This window comes from Taeniopygia guttata, chromosome 5 (genome assembly GCF_048771995.1).
Source record: "Taeniopygia guttata chromosome 5, bTaeGut7.mat, whole genome shotgun sequence".
NCBI lineage: Eukaryota > Metazoa > Chordata > Aves > Passeriformes > Estrildidae > Taeniopygia > Taeniopygia guttata.
Genome location: NC_133030.1, coordinates 33,906,869 through 33,924,167, shown reverse-complemented (window position 1 = coordinate 33,924,167; position 17,299 = coordinate 33,906,869). Strand labels below are relative to the sequence as shown.

At 35.8% G+C, this 17,299-nt stretch overlaps 1 protein-coding gene across 19 annotated transcripts in view; it reads left to right on the top strand.

Annotated features, from left to right (window-relative positions):
* The first annotated feature begins 235 nt into the window (after positions 1 to 235).
* Positions 236 to 17,299, top strand: part of RYR3 (ryanodine receptor 3) — a 195,754-nt gene continuing 178,690 nt past the window's right edge. For 10 of the 19 annotated variants that reach the window (XM_030274527.4, XM_030274525.4, XM_030274529.4 and 7 more), the window contains exon 1: positions 237 to 529. In XM_030274527.4, the coding sequence (XP_030130387.4) occupies positions 479 to 529 (51 nt within the window). In that variant the 5' untranslated portion in view covers positions 237 to 478. Of the gene's footprint in view, positions 530 to 17,299 lie in introns of all 19 variants that reach the window. The other 9 variants (XM_072930138.1, XM_072930144.1, XM_072930137.1 and 6 more) reach the window with 1 other exon arrangement.

Here is a 17,299-nt window from a genome sequence, read left to right as displayed (position 1 = left end):
GTGATCATCAGGATTACATCCTTCTGCTGCATAATCAGTAGGTTCAGAATCGCTGAATTTGATACATTTCAGTGCAAAATTTGCTATCCTTATCTGTGAACATGGAAGCTCAAGCTCTGCTTTTGTTAACACTTCACCATTTTTGTTATTCTGCCCAGACAGTATCTGGAGGGGGAAAAAATCAACACCTAGTGATGCATATAATGCTTCCCGCAATACCTTAACAGTAGGGGGTTTTGCCTCCAGGGTAGAGAGAAAAGGGAGAGGATTGCTTGCTAAGAGCTGGAAAAGCAGCAGCGCAGTTGGCTCTGGCAGTGAGGGGGTTGACTGACAGTCTGCAGTGCAGTGGAGTTAGCTGAGCTCCCTATATGGCTGTGGATTAGCTATATGCTAATACTGATAGGAGAGGAGCAGTACAGAGCGCAGTGAGCCGACGGCGGAGGCGATCAGCCTCAGCAGAGCTGACTCCTCAAGAGCCATGGCTGAAGGGGGTGAAGGAGGGGAAGATGAAATACAGTTCCTACGAACTGTAAGTATCTGCTTTTTATAGGTCATGTACTACATGATTTTTTTTGTCTCATGTCTATTTCTTTTTTGTTGTATTAAAAATAAAGTGTTATTTCTGTGCTGGGCTTTGCCAAATGACAGAATTGATTTAGTCAGTGGATAAAATAAAGCAAGAATAAGAGCTTTAATAGCATCATGCAGCATTGGTGTGTTCTTCCCTGAATCTGCTCAATAGCCAGTTTGGTATAAGGAGACCTATTTCCGCTGTAATCCCCTGTGTTTGAAGTGTCCCCGTCAACTTTGTACTTGGGTTTCTAAATGTAGCATGCCAAATATGTGACCTCTGAAACTTCTGTCTGGGTTAGATTTCACTGACATTAACAGAAGCTTTGCAAATAGGAGTGCCTTAAAATGATGAATAAACCAAGCAAGCCCCTGATGACCTCTTCTGATAAACATGCACACAGAAGCACACTTGTGTGTAGGGAATACCAACAGATGTTGAAGTCAGGGCTCTGCAAATGTTTGGGGTCTTTTCTCTACTTAAAAGAAGCTTATCTTTAAAGGACATAAGCATTTCTTTGGAAAGGGGTGTTAATTAGTGAAATACCCTCCACATGGTGTAATTTTCTATAAAGTGCCCTCACACCATTCTTTCCTAAAGCTTTACACAAATCTAGTATGACAACTGATCTGGACTTTTAGACAAGTAGTGTACATGCTTTAATTTTTGGGAAGAGCATAACATCATTTTCCGTGTCTCACCTTGTGTCTCCCGGTTTTTACCCTGCATGACTAAGAGTGTGTTATTGTGCAACTAGCGTGGAAAAACTGCTATTAAATGTGTATATTCTCTTCCCTTTCCATGCTATCTTTACTTTGCATTTATCACAAATAGCATTATAGAAACAGGCTTCTCTAGAGCTGATTCAGCTTTGAAAGGATAAGTCACTAAAATAAAACATGCTAAGTTCCCAAAATAAGAAATTACAAGATTGATTTGTGAGAAGCTGGTGTAAGTTATTTATGGGAAATAAAGGCTGGGATGAGGAGATGACTGCTGCTTTAAGTTGTTTAGGTGTGATGAAGTGTCATTAGCACTTTTAAGCCTCAGAGAATTTAATGGGGAGGGATTCCTCCCCTCCACTAACTTTTTAAAGGTACATATTTTAGCAGACTACTCCAACCTTTTATCTGAGACCGGAGCTTTAATTGTGCCCTTCATCCTTTCACTTTCTAGGATGTTGCCTTGACTGAACAGCCATCCTCAGTGATGGAGTGAGAAGCTTTGCCCTTTCATAGGTGGCCTCTATGTGCTACATGAGATGACAATTTCTGCTGCTGTGATACATTCTTATGCTACAGTAACTCTCTTGCACTTCTTCCCAATGGTTAAAATGAAGTGCTAAATAGAGGTGTGGGCCAAAAATGGAAATAGCAAAAGGGAGCCTATGCAGAAGTTTTCCTTCCATGTAGTGCAAGGAAATCTACAGGGGAGAGAATGGACTAGATTTTTCTCTTGGAAGTTCTAGCTACTTCTTGCTCTAAGCAATCGTATCAGTTACTGCTCTCTCCTTTCCATTATAAATCTTCCTTCACCTTCGTGGGCAAGGGAAGAATTGTTGTTTCTTAGTATACTGAGAAAGGAAACATTTATTAGATACCAAGTGCTACAGTGAGATACACCTTCAGCACTGATTTCTTACTGCTTTTATTTCCGCATAAACAGTGTTTGTGCTTACAAACATATAGTAAATAGTCCTTAATAATTCTTGCAATGAAATTGTTAATCAATTAGGATCTTCTCTGAGTGAAAATATTTTCTGGGTATTTGGATTGCTACTGAATGTTTCCAAGGCTTATGCAGATGAATGAATCTTCCTTTGAAAATGTTGATATCCATATTTTTATTTTTGAGTCCTTAGAGAGAAGTTATCTAGGATATTTTAGGGTCTTGGGGATAGCTCTTTCTTGTTTAGGTATAAAATAAGATTAGATGACTCTTGATTTAAAGATATTATACAGGTTTTCTCTTTTTTTTTTTTTTTTTTAAGAGCAAGAGAATCAACTCTTAAAAATCTGCTTAAATAATGTTTTGCTATCTTAAAGACAAATGTCCTTCTGTCGTCAATTTTTTTGTTCGTTATGACTTTTTGTCTTCCAGATCTAAGTTGTTGTTTAGTTTTGTGCATCACTTGTGTTCTCTCCTCATAAAAAAGATCAAGAAGTTTGTCAATGTGTGAAAATGAAATCTGTATTTCTTTCTATGGAGCAGCAACTTGTGGGCACATTTATAAGATTTGATGGAAAGCTTTTTGCTTTCACTTTTTGTTCCAAAATATTCCTTATATTTAATTTAATATTCCTTATCTTTAATTTAATTGTTTGGCAGCAATGGGAATGAGAAACAGCTAAAGAACAAATTCCAGAGAGGATAACAACATTATCATTGTTCTAGTAGTAGTATGTCTTCAGTACTCATTTCAACTATGTCCCAATGCTTGTGTAAAGCCTTTACATGCAATGACAGCATTTCAAGGAAGTTGTTATTTATATAGTGTAATTTCTGTCCTGCAATTTTCCCTGACTTGTAAGTTCAGTATGAACATAAATAAATATATAAACACTCTTTTTTTTTTTTTTTTTTTTTTTTTTTTCTTACACTGATAACCTGTTGTTGTATATTTGTTATGAAATTTTTGGTGTTTTCTTTCTTGTTATAATGCTTGGAATTGTTAATCTATTTTTCTAGTTGGTGGCTTCCTTCTGGTTTTGGCTTTGGATATTCAGTGTGTCATGTATGGAAGGGAGATGCAAAGCACTTGTTGCATGTGTATAACATGCAATACTGCTGTGGTTTAGTTTCCTGTTTGTTTAGATGATTTTTCCATATTATTTTTTACCCCCTCCTACGGTGTGAATGCATGAGAAATCAATGTAGCTGACATTATGCAGCATTAGGTGAGAATACATATGATTACCTGTGCTGTTTTGAGATAAGATACCGAGGGATAGAGAAAGAACCTTGTTGCCCTTAATGTGAATGAGTGAGTGTAAGCCATTTGAGCCTTTCCTAGCAACTGGGAATTTACTCTTATGATTAATTGAAAAAGTCCTCTCCTCTCCAGAAATTATTCACAAGTTCCCGCTGCTGCTGAATTACTCAAATATGAGGTGGTCTCTGTCTTGGAGCAAAGAGCTTTTGCCTTCTTCCATTAGAAATACCTAAATAGTAACTTGCTAACAGTAACTGAGAACATGGTTGAGGATGGAGGAGAAGTCCCACCCCTGCCAAAGCACTTTAAATGTAATGAAGCATATCAAAGTTGTTTGCCATCTTAGGGTCCAAATGATAGTGATAACACTAGTTAAAATGTCTATTTCTTTGCTATTTTTTCCTGAGATCCATTATATTAATGGAAAGAGTTTCTCCTTATTTTAATAGAGATACATTTTGTTGTTGTTTATTGGGTGGGGGTTTTTTGGTTTTTTGTGGTGGTGGGTTTTTTTTGTTTGTTTTTGTTTTTGTTTTTTTTTGAGATGGTTCATTAGTCAACAAAATTCTGCCTCATTTTCTGTAAATCAAAATACTGTCTGGGCATAAGTGTATATATGCCTTTGTGCCTGTGCCTGTGTCTCTGTGTGTGTGTGTGTGTGTGTGTGTGTGTGTGTGTGTGTGTGTGTGTGTGTGTGTGTTCCTTTCCCCAGCTGGTTATTAGTCCTTCCTTTTTGTTAGTGACAAAGGACTTAACAATTGGTCCTTCTTTAACTTTTGCTCTTTTAACAGCTTCTCTCAAAGACTTAACTTTTAAGTGTTCTCATAAACCTCTCCAATCACTATCTAAAAATTTACAGACACGAATGGGAAACTGTTTTCTTCCATAGACTGACTGTAATTATCTATTATGCTAAATAGCAAAATACTGTTACAAAGACCCAGAAAATAATATTTGATTTTTTTTTTCAAGATCTAGTCCATGTATGTAAATTTACACAATGAGTTTGCAGATATTTTTAGGATCATTTGTGTATTGAGTTGCTGCTCAGAATCAAGAGGATTGAGCAGCTCATATGCAAATTTATTTGTGGATACACATTCATATCTATACTTCTTGAAAATGAGGTCTTCTACTGTTCAGATGTTACAAATTAGATGGAAAGTAATCTGGTTTACAACATGAACTGTCAGATATAGTGTGAATTAGATTTTCTTTTTTTCCCCTAATCATTTACACTGTTGCCAAACATAAATATAAAAAGTGATTATATCATGATGCTTCTTAAAAACTATTCTAAGAGTGGTACTAAACCATTTCAGTTTATCAGGGATCAGTGTGGCATAAAACCAGTTCTTTTAGATGATTCTAATATATGTTGTTTCATCAAATCTATTTTCCTAGTGGTGTATCTCTAGCGACATAACAAAGAATATATGAAGTGGAGATATGAAAAGAATTTTTCCTTAATAGTCCAACTTTGTATCTAATAGTTCTGTTACTAACTGCATGCTGATTTTCTGTAGCACAGATCTCTGTGGTTTGATTCAGTAAAGTACAGATATTCCCTATAAAATACCTACCAGACCAATACTTGTAAACAAATACACTGGACAAATGTCAAAATACCAAACGTTAATGGAAGATATTTCTAAGGAGAGGTCTTTAGCAGTGCTTAATTAAAAATTGGGAAAATGTGGAAACTGATCACAGTGAGTTGTGCATGAATTTATAGAAAAGTATAGAAAGGATAGGAAAGGCCTTGAGATAAAATCTGTGTAATTCTCCTGATGCCCTTTTAAAGGGAGCTGGAACAAATTCTGTGTGCTTTTTGAACAGCTGTGTGTATTGCACTATATTGTTTTCTAATTAATTAGAACATTTTGTCTATTGTCACTGAAATGTGCTGCAATTCATGACACAGCAATTCATTAGTCAGTCAATTCCTTTCAGAAAAGAAGTAAAAATAAAGAATAATGTTATCAAAAACTTGAGTTGATTCTGAGACCTAGTGTGTATTAGGAGTTCAGTTAATTTTGAGTTAAATATTTCTGTATCTGTTTATCTATTTATCTCTGTGCATTACATCTTCCCCTTTTGATCCTATTGCTGCAGTTGTACATTTGTGGAGCAGTCCATACTTCTAGAGCTTTTAAATAGTACAACAAAAATTATGCAACAAACAAAACCAAAACTGCACCATGTTCTTTCCTCTCTTCAAAAAGTCTTTCAAATGTACTTGTTTTTTGCTTCTAAAACTTCAGGCTATCACCAGTACAACTATTCACAGTCACTCTTATTTTCCTTTATTTTCTACCACGGAAATCATACTTAATGTTGTAAGTTTATCTTGAGTTGTGTTTCTAAGAACTTGTAGTGTCCTTCTTTGTAAATAATGTTGCTCAGTTTATTTTCACTCATTCAGCTGCCACTTTTACTTCCTGCATGTGTTCTCAACTTTATGAATATTTTTGCCCTATTTCTCATTATAGGCAAAACTACTCATGGTCATTCTTTGCTTAGGACTATTTCCCTGATGAAAGCAGGATTATATTTAGGACAGATTTAGAATATGACAAAATTTCCAAAGCATCATGTGCTGTGATATGCTATGTTTATTTTTTATGAAATAAAGAATAAATCTTGTGGAATTAATTGCAACCTCTTTTCAGGCCAGAATTTTAAGCAAATGGTCTACTACAGTATAAAGACAACAGTCATTGCTTGACTGTAGTGTGTATTTTAACCTCCAAAGATATTGGAATAGTTGCTTGATATCTATATCAGCTTTTCAAAAATTTTTAATAATTTCTCTGTTGAAATGAAACAAATGTAAATGTGTATTTTAGGCCCCTGGCATGAAAAAGTTCTTTGCACCATGTTTAGATGGAAAGGGAAATGCTTCAGTAATTTGTTCTGTTTTAATTTAATGAAAGTTGTTTGAAATTTATAAAAACCCAACTGTAATAAATAATGTGGGAAAAATGCATTTTCTGGGTGATGGTGTATTGGAAGACTAGATCAGGTAAAGCAAAGCAGAAAGAGGAAAAAGCAAGTTTAGTTTTTTCAGATAAAACAGTGAAGAATGAAGAGTTGCATCATGATTAATCAGAGGTAAAGGCAGATTTCTTTCTATCAAATTGAAGGTAGCAGAGGTAGAAATACACTTCCAAAAGGTCCTGACATTGATCTTGAGATTGTTTGGTTGGTTTCATTGAGACATTTCTTATGTTTTATTTCGCATGGATCTATGGAATAGGCAATAATCCTATTTTTTTCTACAAGGATGTAGATCAGTAAAATTCAGAGATACACTGTAAAACAATATACAATCATAGTACATGTATATGTGAGATATGTATGGATATATTGTAATCATATCAATAGGATACAATTAATTATATGAAACAAGTTGGACTTTAACAAGCTGCTTCATATTAGACCAGTCTATATCAGTTAAAATCAAAGCAACATTATACTACATGAACTCAACATCATGCTTTTCTACAGCATAAATTTTTAAAATGCTATTAAAAAAAAAATCAGTGCTTATACTACAATGTTAAAAATTCAGTATATTGTTAGAAAATACTTGTGAGATTGAATGTATTAATGATTGCTTTGACTTCTAGGATAGATCTAACTCCATGTTAATTTCCTTTCCTTCTTTTTTTTTTTCCTCCCCAGTTATATTTCTAGGGGTATTTGATGTTGATGCAGTTCTGTGGAAATAACATCAAATTTGTAACAGTCAAGAAAAACTCTTCAATCTTGCCTTAGAATGTTAGTGACTGAAAACCCTTTTGATAGGATTTGTGACCATGCAATAATCCTAAATTAATACCCAAGCATATATTTCCTTATTTCTTCCTAGCCACGCTGTTCGTTGTTGTAGGGATTTGTTTTCTGCTCATGGTCTGCTTTTTGGTGTCTAAATGGGAATTAATATCTTCAGTAATAAATAGTGAATTTGTTAGTGATGTTATGCATTTTTATACAGTGCAGCAAGTAGGTTTTCTGATCTCTAGCCCCATGCTGTACTAAGTGGGTATGATTCATATTGAAATCCAGCAGTGAATATTGCCTCTTCTCAGTTCCCATGGCAGTGCTGTGACCACACAGCCAAATGCTGCCAGGTGCATTAGCTACACATTCCAAAAATTAAAACTGAATTGCAGGCATGGAGGAGATGAAAAATAAAATTGGCATGCAGTTATTTTGAAGGCATTGAATTCAATAAGAGGACACTAGCTAAAAGTTCTGTCTTTTGACTTCATATACAAAATGCACTTTTCCCCAAATGACACATAGTAACACTGAAGACATATAATAAGCACAGATGTCTAAAAACATTAAAATTAACATATCAATTAAAAAACTAATTGGTAACATAAATACACTTTAAAAGATTCAGAAAGAAAACATGAGGTATTAATGTATTCCTCAATGAGTATTTTGGTTTATTTTCTCAATATAGAAGTTTTAAATTTATCTTCTGTCTTGAATGTCATGACAACATCACCACACCATTCCTTCTGTCTGTAACTTAGTAGGATATAGTAGTTTTGGTGCTGGAAGATTTAAAATTGTGTACCAGATATTACTTTAAGAGAATGTATGTTCTAATTTCAGCAGATATTTTCCACCCAAATACTTGAAGTGCTTGGCTAGCTTTTGGAAACATGTTTTCTGAAAATTACAGTGATATTCTGAAGTGCAAATGGCAAGTATGTGACACCTCACATGCATCTAAAGTAGTTCAAAGTTGGGATATGCATTGGAACTACAAAAGTCTATAGGGAAAATGAGATCTGCTCAATCTGCTTTTGGCAGTGCCGTTATGAGGCACCCAGAGCTGTTGACTGTCAGTCACTGCACACCTGCTGTCAGTCAATGCTCAACCTCCACAGACAGGGCTCAGCTGTAAATAGGAGCTGATGTCCAGTCTGTAACCACCTTTTTCCAGTTCCCTCTTTTGGCACATCTCATCCACGGGGAGGAGTGTCAGCTCTGGTCAGCAGAAGTAACAGTAGAGACGTCAGCAACATAGGGTGAAAGATTCAGTAGTAACATCAAGTTTGTTCCTTCTACTGGGCTTTTATCCAAATAAGCAAGTGCTAGTTCCTCAGTGAGCTGAGTAGTCAGCACACGCCTGAGCTGTTTTTAGTCCACAGCAAACATCTTTGTCAGTCTTGAGCATTCCAGCTACTTCAGCACTCAACCACGTTCTCTGATACCTTGTGCCAGAAAACCAACTTCCCTTGACACAATTGCAACAATTTGAAATCTCTTCAATAAAAAAGTAATACTGAAGAATTGCAACTTAAATAAAATATTTTAAGATTACTCGTACAAAAAATAGAATTTCAACTTGCAAATTGAAACACCTTTTTAACAGAAGATGTGGAATTAATTTATAGCACTGGAAGTTTAACATGCTTTTGAACTACATCAGCAGTACCATGTACAAATGGGAGTACAAGGATCATCAAGCTTAGAATATCTGTTAGTGGTAATGTCCCAGATGATTCACTAGAATGCCCAAGGCCAAATGACTCCCATTTCCCAAGACTCCACCTGATGTTCATTGACTTCACTGCCTCATCTTTTCTATATATGGAAAATTCTCAGAAGACCTATACACCTGATACATATAAATGATACTTAATGTCAGTAGTTTGTATAATTTGGAAACTGATGAAGAATGTATAGAAACATTGACACAGTTAGTTAACATTTGGACTGAAAGAAAATTAACCCCCACCTGTCAGTATTAAACTCCAAGCTACCAGCCTGTCTTCTCAAGTGCATATCCATTTCTGTTGCACTTTTCAAGATTAATAGACATTACAGTTTCTATGTGGCCAAAGCTGGGAAAAGTAGAGTTTAGAATTTGGAAGACCTGCCTGATAATGTATATTATGCTTGCATTCACATAGCTACAAGGTAACTTTTTTGTGAAAAAATTCACAGGATAAAAGATTCTTTCCTGCATTCAAATTGACCATTACAGGATAAAATGCTAATAGGGATTAATAAGATCTGATTTTCTGATTTGTCCATAGAAAGTTAATGATGATTGTGGGCCAAACCTTCATTGAAATCTTTGCATTTTAAAATCTTTGCACCTTTGCTTTATTTTATGAACTACTTTGATATACTAGAATTAAGAAAGAGTGAGGTTTTTTTAAATGCATAGGACAATATTAACATTTTTCATTTGCAGACACTAAACCTTTCCTCTAAAAATTGTGAGTTATTCCTTACTTGATTTCCTGGTAAATTTTTGCAGATCTGTTGGAAATCTTTGTTTATTTTAATTACTTTGTTATCATGTCTGGAAATAGTTCCAGGTAATCTGGTATAGATGAAATTACAAGTGACAGAGGGTGACTAGCACTTTTGATGGCTGAATCACTTATGTGTCAACTGGAATGGTCGATTAAAATTGTCTGTTTTTTAATTTTTTGTTACAAAATATAACAAAAAAAATTCTAGGTCAAAGCTTACAAAAAATGTCAAGATGTTTCTCTGTGTATTGTACTGGATCCTAGGTGGTGTCTTAGGCAATGTCAAACTGGCCCCATCTTTAATGTGTCTCTGTTGTGTAAGTGAATAAAAGAGCTGAATGCTTGAATACCCAGTAGTACCTTAGTAATAACTCTTCAAGCAACTCTTGATTATAAAGGATAGGTATTCTCACTGGATCACTCATCATTCATTATTATTTCAAAAGTTTCTATTAAGCCTTGTTAAAAATCTATCAATTTCAGTAAACTTTCTGCTGTTACAACTCTTTAAAGTAATTCTGTCAATCAACACCTCTTCCTTTAGTCACTGTGAATGCCTATTATCCATATTTGCCTTAGGTATTTGGTTTTAGTCAATATTTATTTATTGTGTTTATTGTAGTTTTGCTCAAGATTGCCCTAAATTTTTAAACATTTCTTTCATGAAATGGAATGAGGTACAATTTTGGGTCTTCTACAGGTACAAAATATTTCCACCTGTACAATTAAGTGATATTGCATCTCATATTGTGCCAGGTACTGTAAGTTTAGAATATTTGGATTCTGTTATTATCTTTGATTTTTTAATCTAATTAGACCCATAATATTTTCTTCTCATGTTTGTCTTAATAAAGATGTTGATATATCTTTTTGTAAAATAATGATGTTGATGTGTTTCTTGCATAGTTTAAAGCTTTTTTCTAATATTTTGATTTCTATAAAGATGGAAAAAAGTTGCTTTGTACATACATAGTCAAACCAACTATAATAGAATTTACAAAAAAAAACCCTTCAATAACAATAGTATGTTAATATAAATTTTTGCTTTATAATAGAATGAAAAGTCAGCAACTATTATGACTCTTTTTCAAGACTAATGGTTTTCTAATAGTGATTTTAAGCTGCACTGCAAAGACAAGCTTACTGAACAAAGTTTCACAGAAGGGAATACAAAAGTGATATTCGATAGTACATGGGATTATATGCTTCACCATGATGTGTACATTTTCCCCTTGTTGCTTCAGTTTCATGTGTGAAATAGTAAAAGCTAGCCTGGAGAAGAATCCCTTTGCTTTAATCACACAAATCAGCCTGAGTTTCAGAATTCTTTCATTTATACATTTTGCATCTGATCTCCTTTATGCACGAAATGAACGATGCTGTGTGGTATGCTTGTATCATTGTGAACCTTAAGAGAAATAAAGAGCTACAAAATCAGCTAGCCCTAAATAAATGGAAAGGTCCAAAGAATGTGCTGCAATATATGTCATATGTTGCAAATATTGTTTATGCAGCCAGATTGTTCTTCCAGTAGTCACACTAATTACTAAGTTAGATAGTAGAGTTTCCTCAAAAAGGAAAAAAAGGACATCACCTGCATTTAAAATATATTGATATGAATGTATAAAAATATAATGAATGACAATGTTAAAAAAAAATCTTTATTAAGAAAGAGAACTTTATCAGAAGGGAAAATGCTTTTCTTACTAAGGCTTTTGTCCATCCTTTTATTTGAAAAGCCAACATTTGATGACTCATTGTGAAAGGCCTAGTTAGCTTAACTGCAGATAAATTACAGAAGCTGTTGCTAATGACCTTTTACTCCTAACCAGAGTATAGTTGCTATTTCTTGTCATAGTTGATATTTGCTTGTCACAAGCAATAAGCTGTAATATTGTATCCACTGGTGCTTTGCTATTGAAAAAACACCAAATTTCAGAGATGCTGAACAAGGAAGTACAGATTTTCGTGATTTATTTGGAATTCAGGAAGCTTGGTGGTATGTAGTTTAATTCTAGATTCATTCTAGATTAATTCAGAACATGTAAATTGAATTTAAAGGCAAAAGTTTATTTTTGTTAGAAAGACACATTTTTTTTTTACCAGGACTCTTCCTAGGCCAGTTTCTCTCAAGGTTGACCTTAGGCTTAAATAACATCACTGACGAAATAAGGGCCTGTTTATGAAGCTTAACTTGCCAATTAGAGTGGTAATATGACCTTTCTTTCCTTTGCCAATATGAAGACCATTTAGAATCATAAATCACAACATTCTAAAAGGTGAAATGTGTTCACCATGATGTAAAACATGGAGGGGGAGGGGGAGCAGAAATCTGCAAGTTAAAAAGAAAACATGAAGAAGGGGATATTCTGCTACAGATAGTCCATGAAATACACAGAATATTTCTAGCGCTATTTAGAAAATTAATCACATTATTACATAGTTCTATTATGTGTTCATGCAACTTAACTGTAGCCTGATTACTACTTTTATCTTTTCACATCTCTTTTTTTTTTAATTTTTTTTTCTAAAACAAACTAGACAGAGAGCCAATGATAACATGGGAGTTGATGGAAGATTATCCTGAACTCAGGCTGCTTCCAGGCAACATCCGTTAACAATACCAAGTCTCTCTGCCTCTGTCCATCTCTTAAATCTCAAGCACTACTGCTGTAGGAAAACACCCCATCAGCTAACTGTGTAATGCAGCCATATCAGAACACCAGAACCAGATACCCGCTTCTGTGTACTCTGTTTTATCTTTCTGTCATTTCTTCAGCCAGGTGTTTTCACAGCAACAGTAACAACAGCTTGTTACAATAGAAATCACAGAGCTATTCCTCTTAAAGGCAACTGCAGAGGCAAAGACACAGTCGTTATTTTCTAGAAACCAGGAATAGGACATTAGAAACAAATTTTTCACAGAAAGGGTGTTTAGGCATGGGAATGGGCTGCCCAGGGAGGAGGTGGAGTCACGTCCCTGGAGGTGTTTAAGGAAAGACTGGATGTGGCCCTTGGTGCCAGGGACTACTTGACAAGGTGGTGTTTGCTCATAGGTTGGACTTGATGATCTCAACCTAGTTAATTCTGTGATCCTGTAATATTGTATAAACATGGCAAAAGTAGTGAGCTTTTAGCAGTGCTGACTTAGCTCCCATCTGACCATGTCACTATGCAAGTGCAGTTTTCTTTGATTGAGATGGCATCCCAAAAATAACTTATACCTCCTTATGTTCAAGCAGAGATTTAAGTAGTCAGGATTCTTGGTACACATGACCATTGTTTGCTTTTTTTAAGGTTGGTGGTTTTATTATAGGATAATTGCACATTGATTTGTCAGCATTTGGGGGTAGGGTGGGGATATGCAAGGTGGAGAATTACAATATTTGCAGAAATGCTGTCTCAGACAATGCTGGGCAATGCGCTTCTGTCCTAAAATAGAGGTCTGAAGCGATGGCAACACCTGCTCCTTCCCAAGTATTTCTTCTCCTGTTACAGTATTCTAGATGCATATTCACTCTGGTTACTTTCAGTCTAGTATGTACGTAGTCTGCAAGGCTCTTGTGACTATTAGCTGTGTTGAATTATCAGCTTTAGTTTTCGTCTTCAGCTATTTACAAGTTAGTGTAATGTTCATATGTAGCACTTCATAAAACGTTATATCTATCTGTAAGAGTCAGTTGTTGGTTGTTATATGTGGTGAGAGTGTACTGTTGCTAAATAGTAATTGGAAGGTAAATGTTCTAAATGTGAGAGCCTGTAGATGCAGAAAGGGAGATGTACTGTATCTGTGGTTCAATTAAAAAACCAAATTGGATATTTAATTTCTATGCCCTTCATATTATGATTTGACTCAGCACTAAATGAAGTAGAACAACCACTCCTTTTGTTGCAATGAGAAGTGGTAATTTCAGTCCAGTTATCTAATGATGGCCAAATTTGAAAGAATTATCTTAAACCATCTCAAGTGAGCCATGATTAAAACCCATGTTTTAGCCTAATTAATGTGCTTTGAAGTACCCTCTTAATGTTTGCAGCTGTTATTCAAACTGTGATTTTAATCTAAGCTAGCAAAATAATACCTGTGATATAACACAAATGTACAGATTTTCTGGCCAAAAAACTCTTTGTTTTGCCTTTTTTTTAAATAGTTTTGATTTTTATTCTGTTGCACCCAGATAAAGGTTAGTATCTTGTATGTAAATGCAGAAAAACAATGCATTCTCTGACACAAAGTGGATGTGTGGATTGACAGGCTGTAGATGAGTGCACAAGGAATGGTCAGGAGTCATCACACATTTTAAATATTACACTGCAAAATGAAGGTATTAAATATAAGTTAAATTAAACAGGTGAAAACACAAGAGCAAACAAACAAACACTCAAACAGATTAAAAAAAAAATGCTAGTGGGTTATCTCTGCAGGGAATTACCATCTGTAGGAGATTATAGATGATTCCCCAACCAAAATTTAAAACAAACCCCAAACCTGAATGTTTTGTAGATGGGCATTTGTGATTAGTACCACAAATTTAAAAGAAATGGAACTTGCTTGATTGAAGGGATGGCATCTAAAGTACGTGTTGCAAAATGTGGAATATCCCCTTAAGAAAGGATTTCTTTGAAGTTTGACTTTTTTATGCTTTCAAGCCTTATTAACAAGAAGGGAGACTTAATCCGTGAAACAGAGAGCAGCTAACAAGCAAGCTCCAAATGAGTTAGAAACACAAATTACTTGTTGGTAGAATTGCCTTGTACAGAGCTGGACATGCTTCAGCAATCTCAGACCTAGCGGGAGGTTAACAAGGCTTGGGAAGTAGGATGCCCATTGAAAGTGGACACAAAGAATGCAGAATTTATAGACCACCTGGCAGAGCTCCCAAGTTGAGGAAGAAACCAATAAACTCAACCCAGCAACTGTGCTGAAATCAGCTCCAACTGCCTAAAAGGTAATTCCAGCAGGGGGAGATTGCGACCACTGGAACAAGAAACACACCAGCTCAAAAAAAGAGAAAGCCTGAGCATGTGGAGCAATTAGCGTGGGGAATGAGAAAATCATTAACCAACATAAGATAGAATACTAATAAATAAGAGAACTATGCAACTTTAGCCAATGAACACTAATTCCCTAGTTTGCTAAAATGTACAAATAGTAAAAATTTTTGATAGTTGCTCTGTTTGATTTGTGAAATGTCACCAGACACCCAGGGTTGCACAGCTCTGAAGTAAATAATCGATGTCACTCCCAACTGTGTAAATATTGGCTTGCTGCATCTGGAAAATGAATCTGATTTTTTGAGGACAACAGAAGGATGAGTTGTAAAATTTAAAATTGGGATTGGATAAGAAGTAAAAGACTAAGGTACAATTATCCCACAGAGGTGGATTTTTTTTCCTTTGACAAGAAGGTTAGCAATATCACAGTGAGGAAAAAAGGAGATCTGGAGTTGATTGGAGAGACAAAGAATTTTTATATTCAGCCACTGTGAGTACACATTAGTAGTGAAAATTCTCAAGGAGAGACTGATACACCAGTTCATACCTGTTTCCCCTTTAACTCTACCTGAGGGTGTAAAAAATAGAGTGAGAACAACTGTCCTTCTAGCTCTTGTTGTTTGATGTCATAAGAAAAATCAAGGAATTATAAGAAATTGCAGGCATTTTATTTATTTTGGTATGAATGACTTGTCAAAACTGCAGGTCTTACCACGAGTTTGCTTGCTCTTAATGGAAAATTACAGATAGTTAGGTATTTTTATTATTCAGCTTCAAAGTGGAATCTACATTCAGTAATAAGCATTGCCTTATTTTCTTAAATTTGGAATTAGTACAACAAACTATAAAGATACTTTGCTGATAATGCTGAAATTTCTCTGTCATTACTCCCCACAGACCATCTTCACAGGCTCTTTTTCAGACTTGTTAAGTCACTGAGACTTTCCAGTCTTTTTGTTTTCCTTAATTTTACCACATAGCATCCACCTGAATTATCTTTTCTCAGATTAGTCTTGTGTTTGCTTTCAGTTAATGTGGAAACATTTATTAATGCATCACAAGAACAGAAAACGGGGAAGAAATTTTTGAGTAATTGAATTAATTTTGAACTGAAGTTCAGTTTTAGAGCTAATTATATCTTTTCTCCTTTTGCTTTTATTAAGGTACCAGTCCACTAATCTAGCAATATTACTTCATTTTTTCAGCTTCAATATTTTTATGTATTTATAGATTTTTAATGTGTCCCAACTGTAATTTATCAACATATTTATAAAGAAAAATTATATTCCCTCTCCAGTTTGTCTATTCTGGAGTAAGTAAACTGAGTTTGTTTAGCTTACTCTCATGTGATTGGATATTTGGTTTCCTTAAATTTTTATTGTCCCTTGTTTATATTCCGTCTCACTGTCCTTTAAATATTTGTGACAACTTTCTTGGACAGTGACATAGTAAATTCCTTATTTTTGGCCAGAACTTGCTTACCCTTCATAGCAAGGCCATATTGAAATATATTAAAGAACATAAATTCAACCTGGACAACAACCTAAAAAAAGAAGACAGGCTATGTATCTAAAACTCTTCTGAAGGCTGTAAAATCTCTGACTATGCTAGTAAATTAAATAGCCACAGTTAATTCTCTAGCCTTGAAAAAAAGTGGAGGTATACAGCCTACATGCATACAGCTAAACAAATTCCCCAGGTGCCGCGTCCTCTCCCCCAACCACCGTCTGAAGTCCTCAGCCCCGGCTAGCTCTCTCAAGGGGCGAGAAGGGCAGGTGGCAGCACTCTCCGCTGGACCCAGGTGGGCTTTGGAGAGTGCTGTGTGGGTCCGGACAGCAGCGAGATCCCGGCGGCGTAAATGACGAGGAGAGTCCTTTGTCGGGGGCAAACTCCACTTTATTGTATCCCAGAGGGTACAAGTGACGTGAAGGGAGCCTGCCAACAGAGCTGGTGCCTGCCAACAAAGGCCCCGGTATGGGGCTTGCAACAGTTTATAAAGAGAATGGGAGGGGAACCGGTCAGCCAATAGGGAAACAGTAAGGAGTGGCTCTTGGGTGAATTGACAATGGGGACATCCAATGAGGGAGAAAGAGGGGAGGGGCCCCAGGCCCTTATCCAATCACCCGACGCCCTGTGTGGAAGCTTCCAGATGTAAGGGAAGGGACGCCGAGTGACGGACAAGGCACCTGGGAGGGGACAGGGGAATGAATCAGCACTTTTAGGGAGATTGACACATGAGGGAAGGCGGGAAACTCAGGGAGAAACTAATACAATGTGGGGGATAACTGGGACAAACCATTACAGAATATAACATCAATAAAACATAAAATAACGCAACTCCACACCCAGGATGTTAACTGTACTGCCTATTGGAAGCAGTCCCTGGCCTGCCAAGGTATTTCTGGCAAGATTCTAGTAGGTACAGGGCAGTACATTTCCTAGATTCATGCTGAATGTGGTCTCCTGTCAGTGCAATCTGTCTGTACTCTCTAAGAGAAACTGGTGAAATGT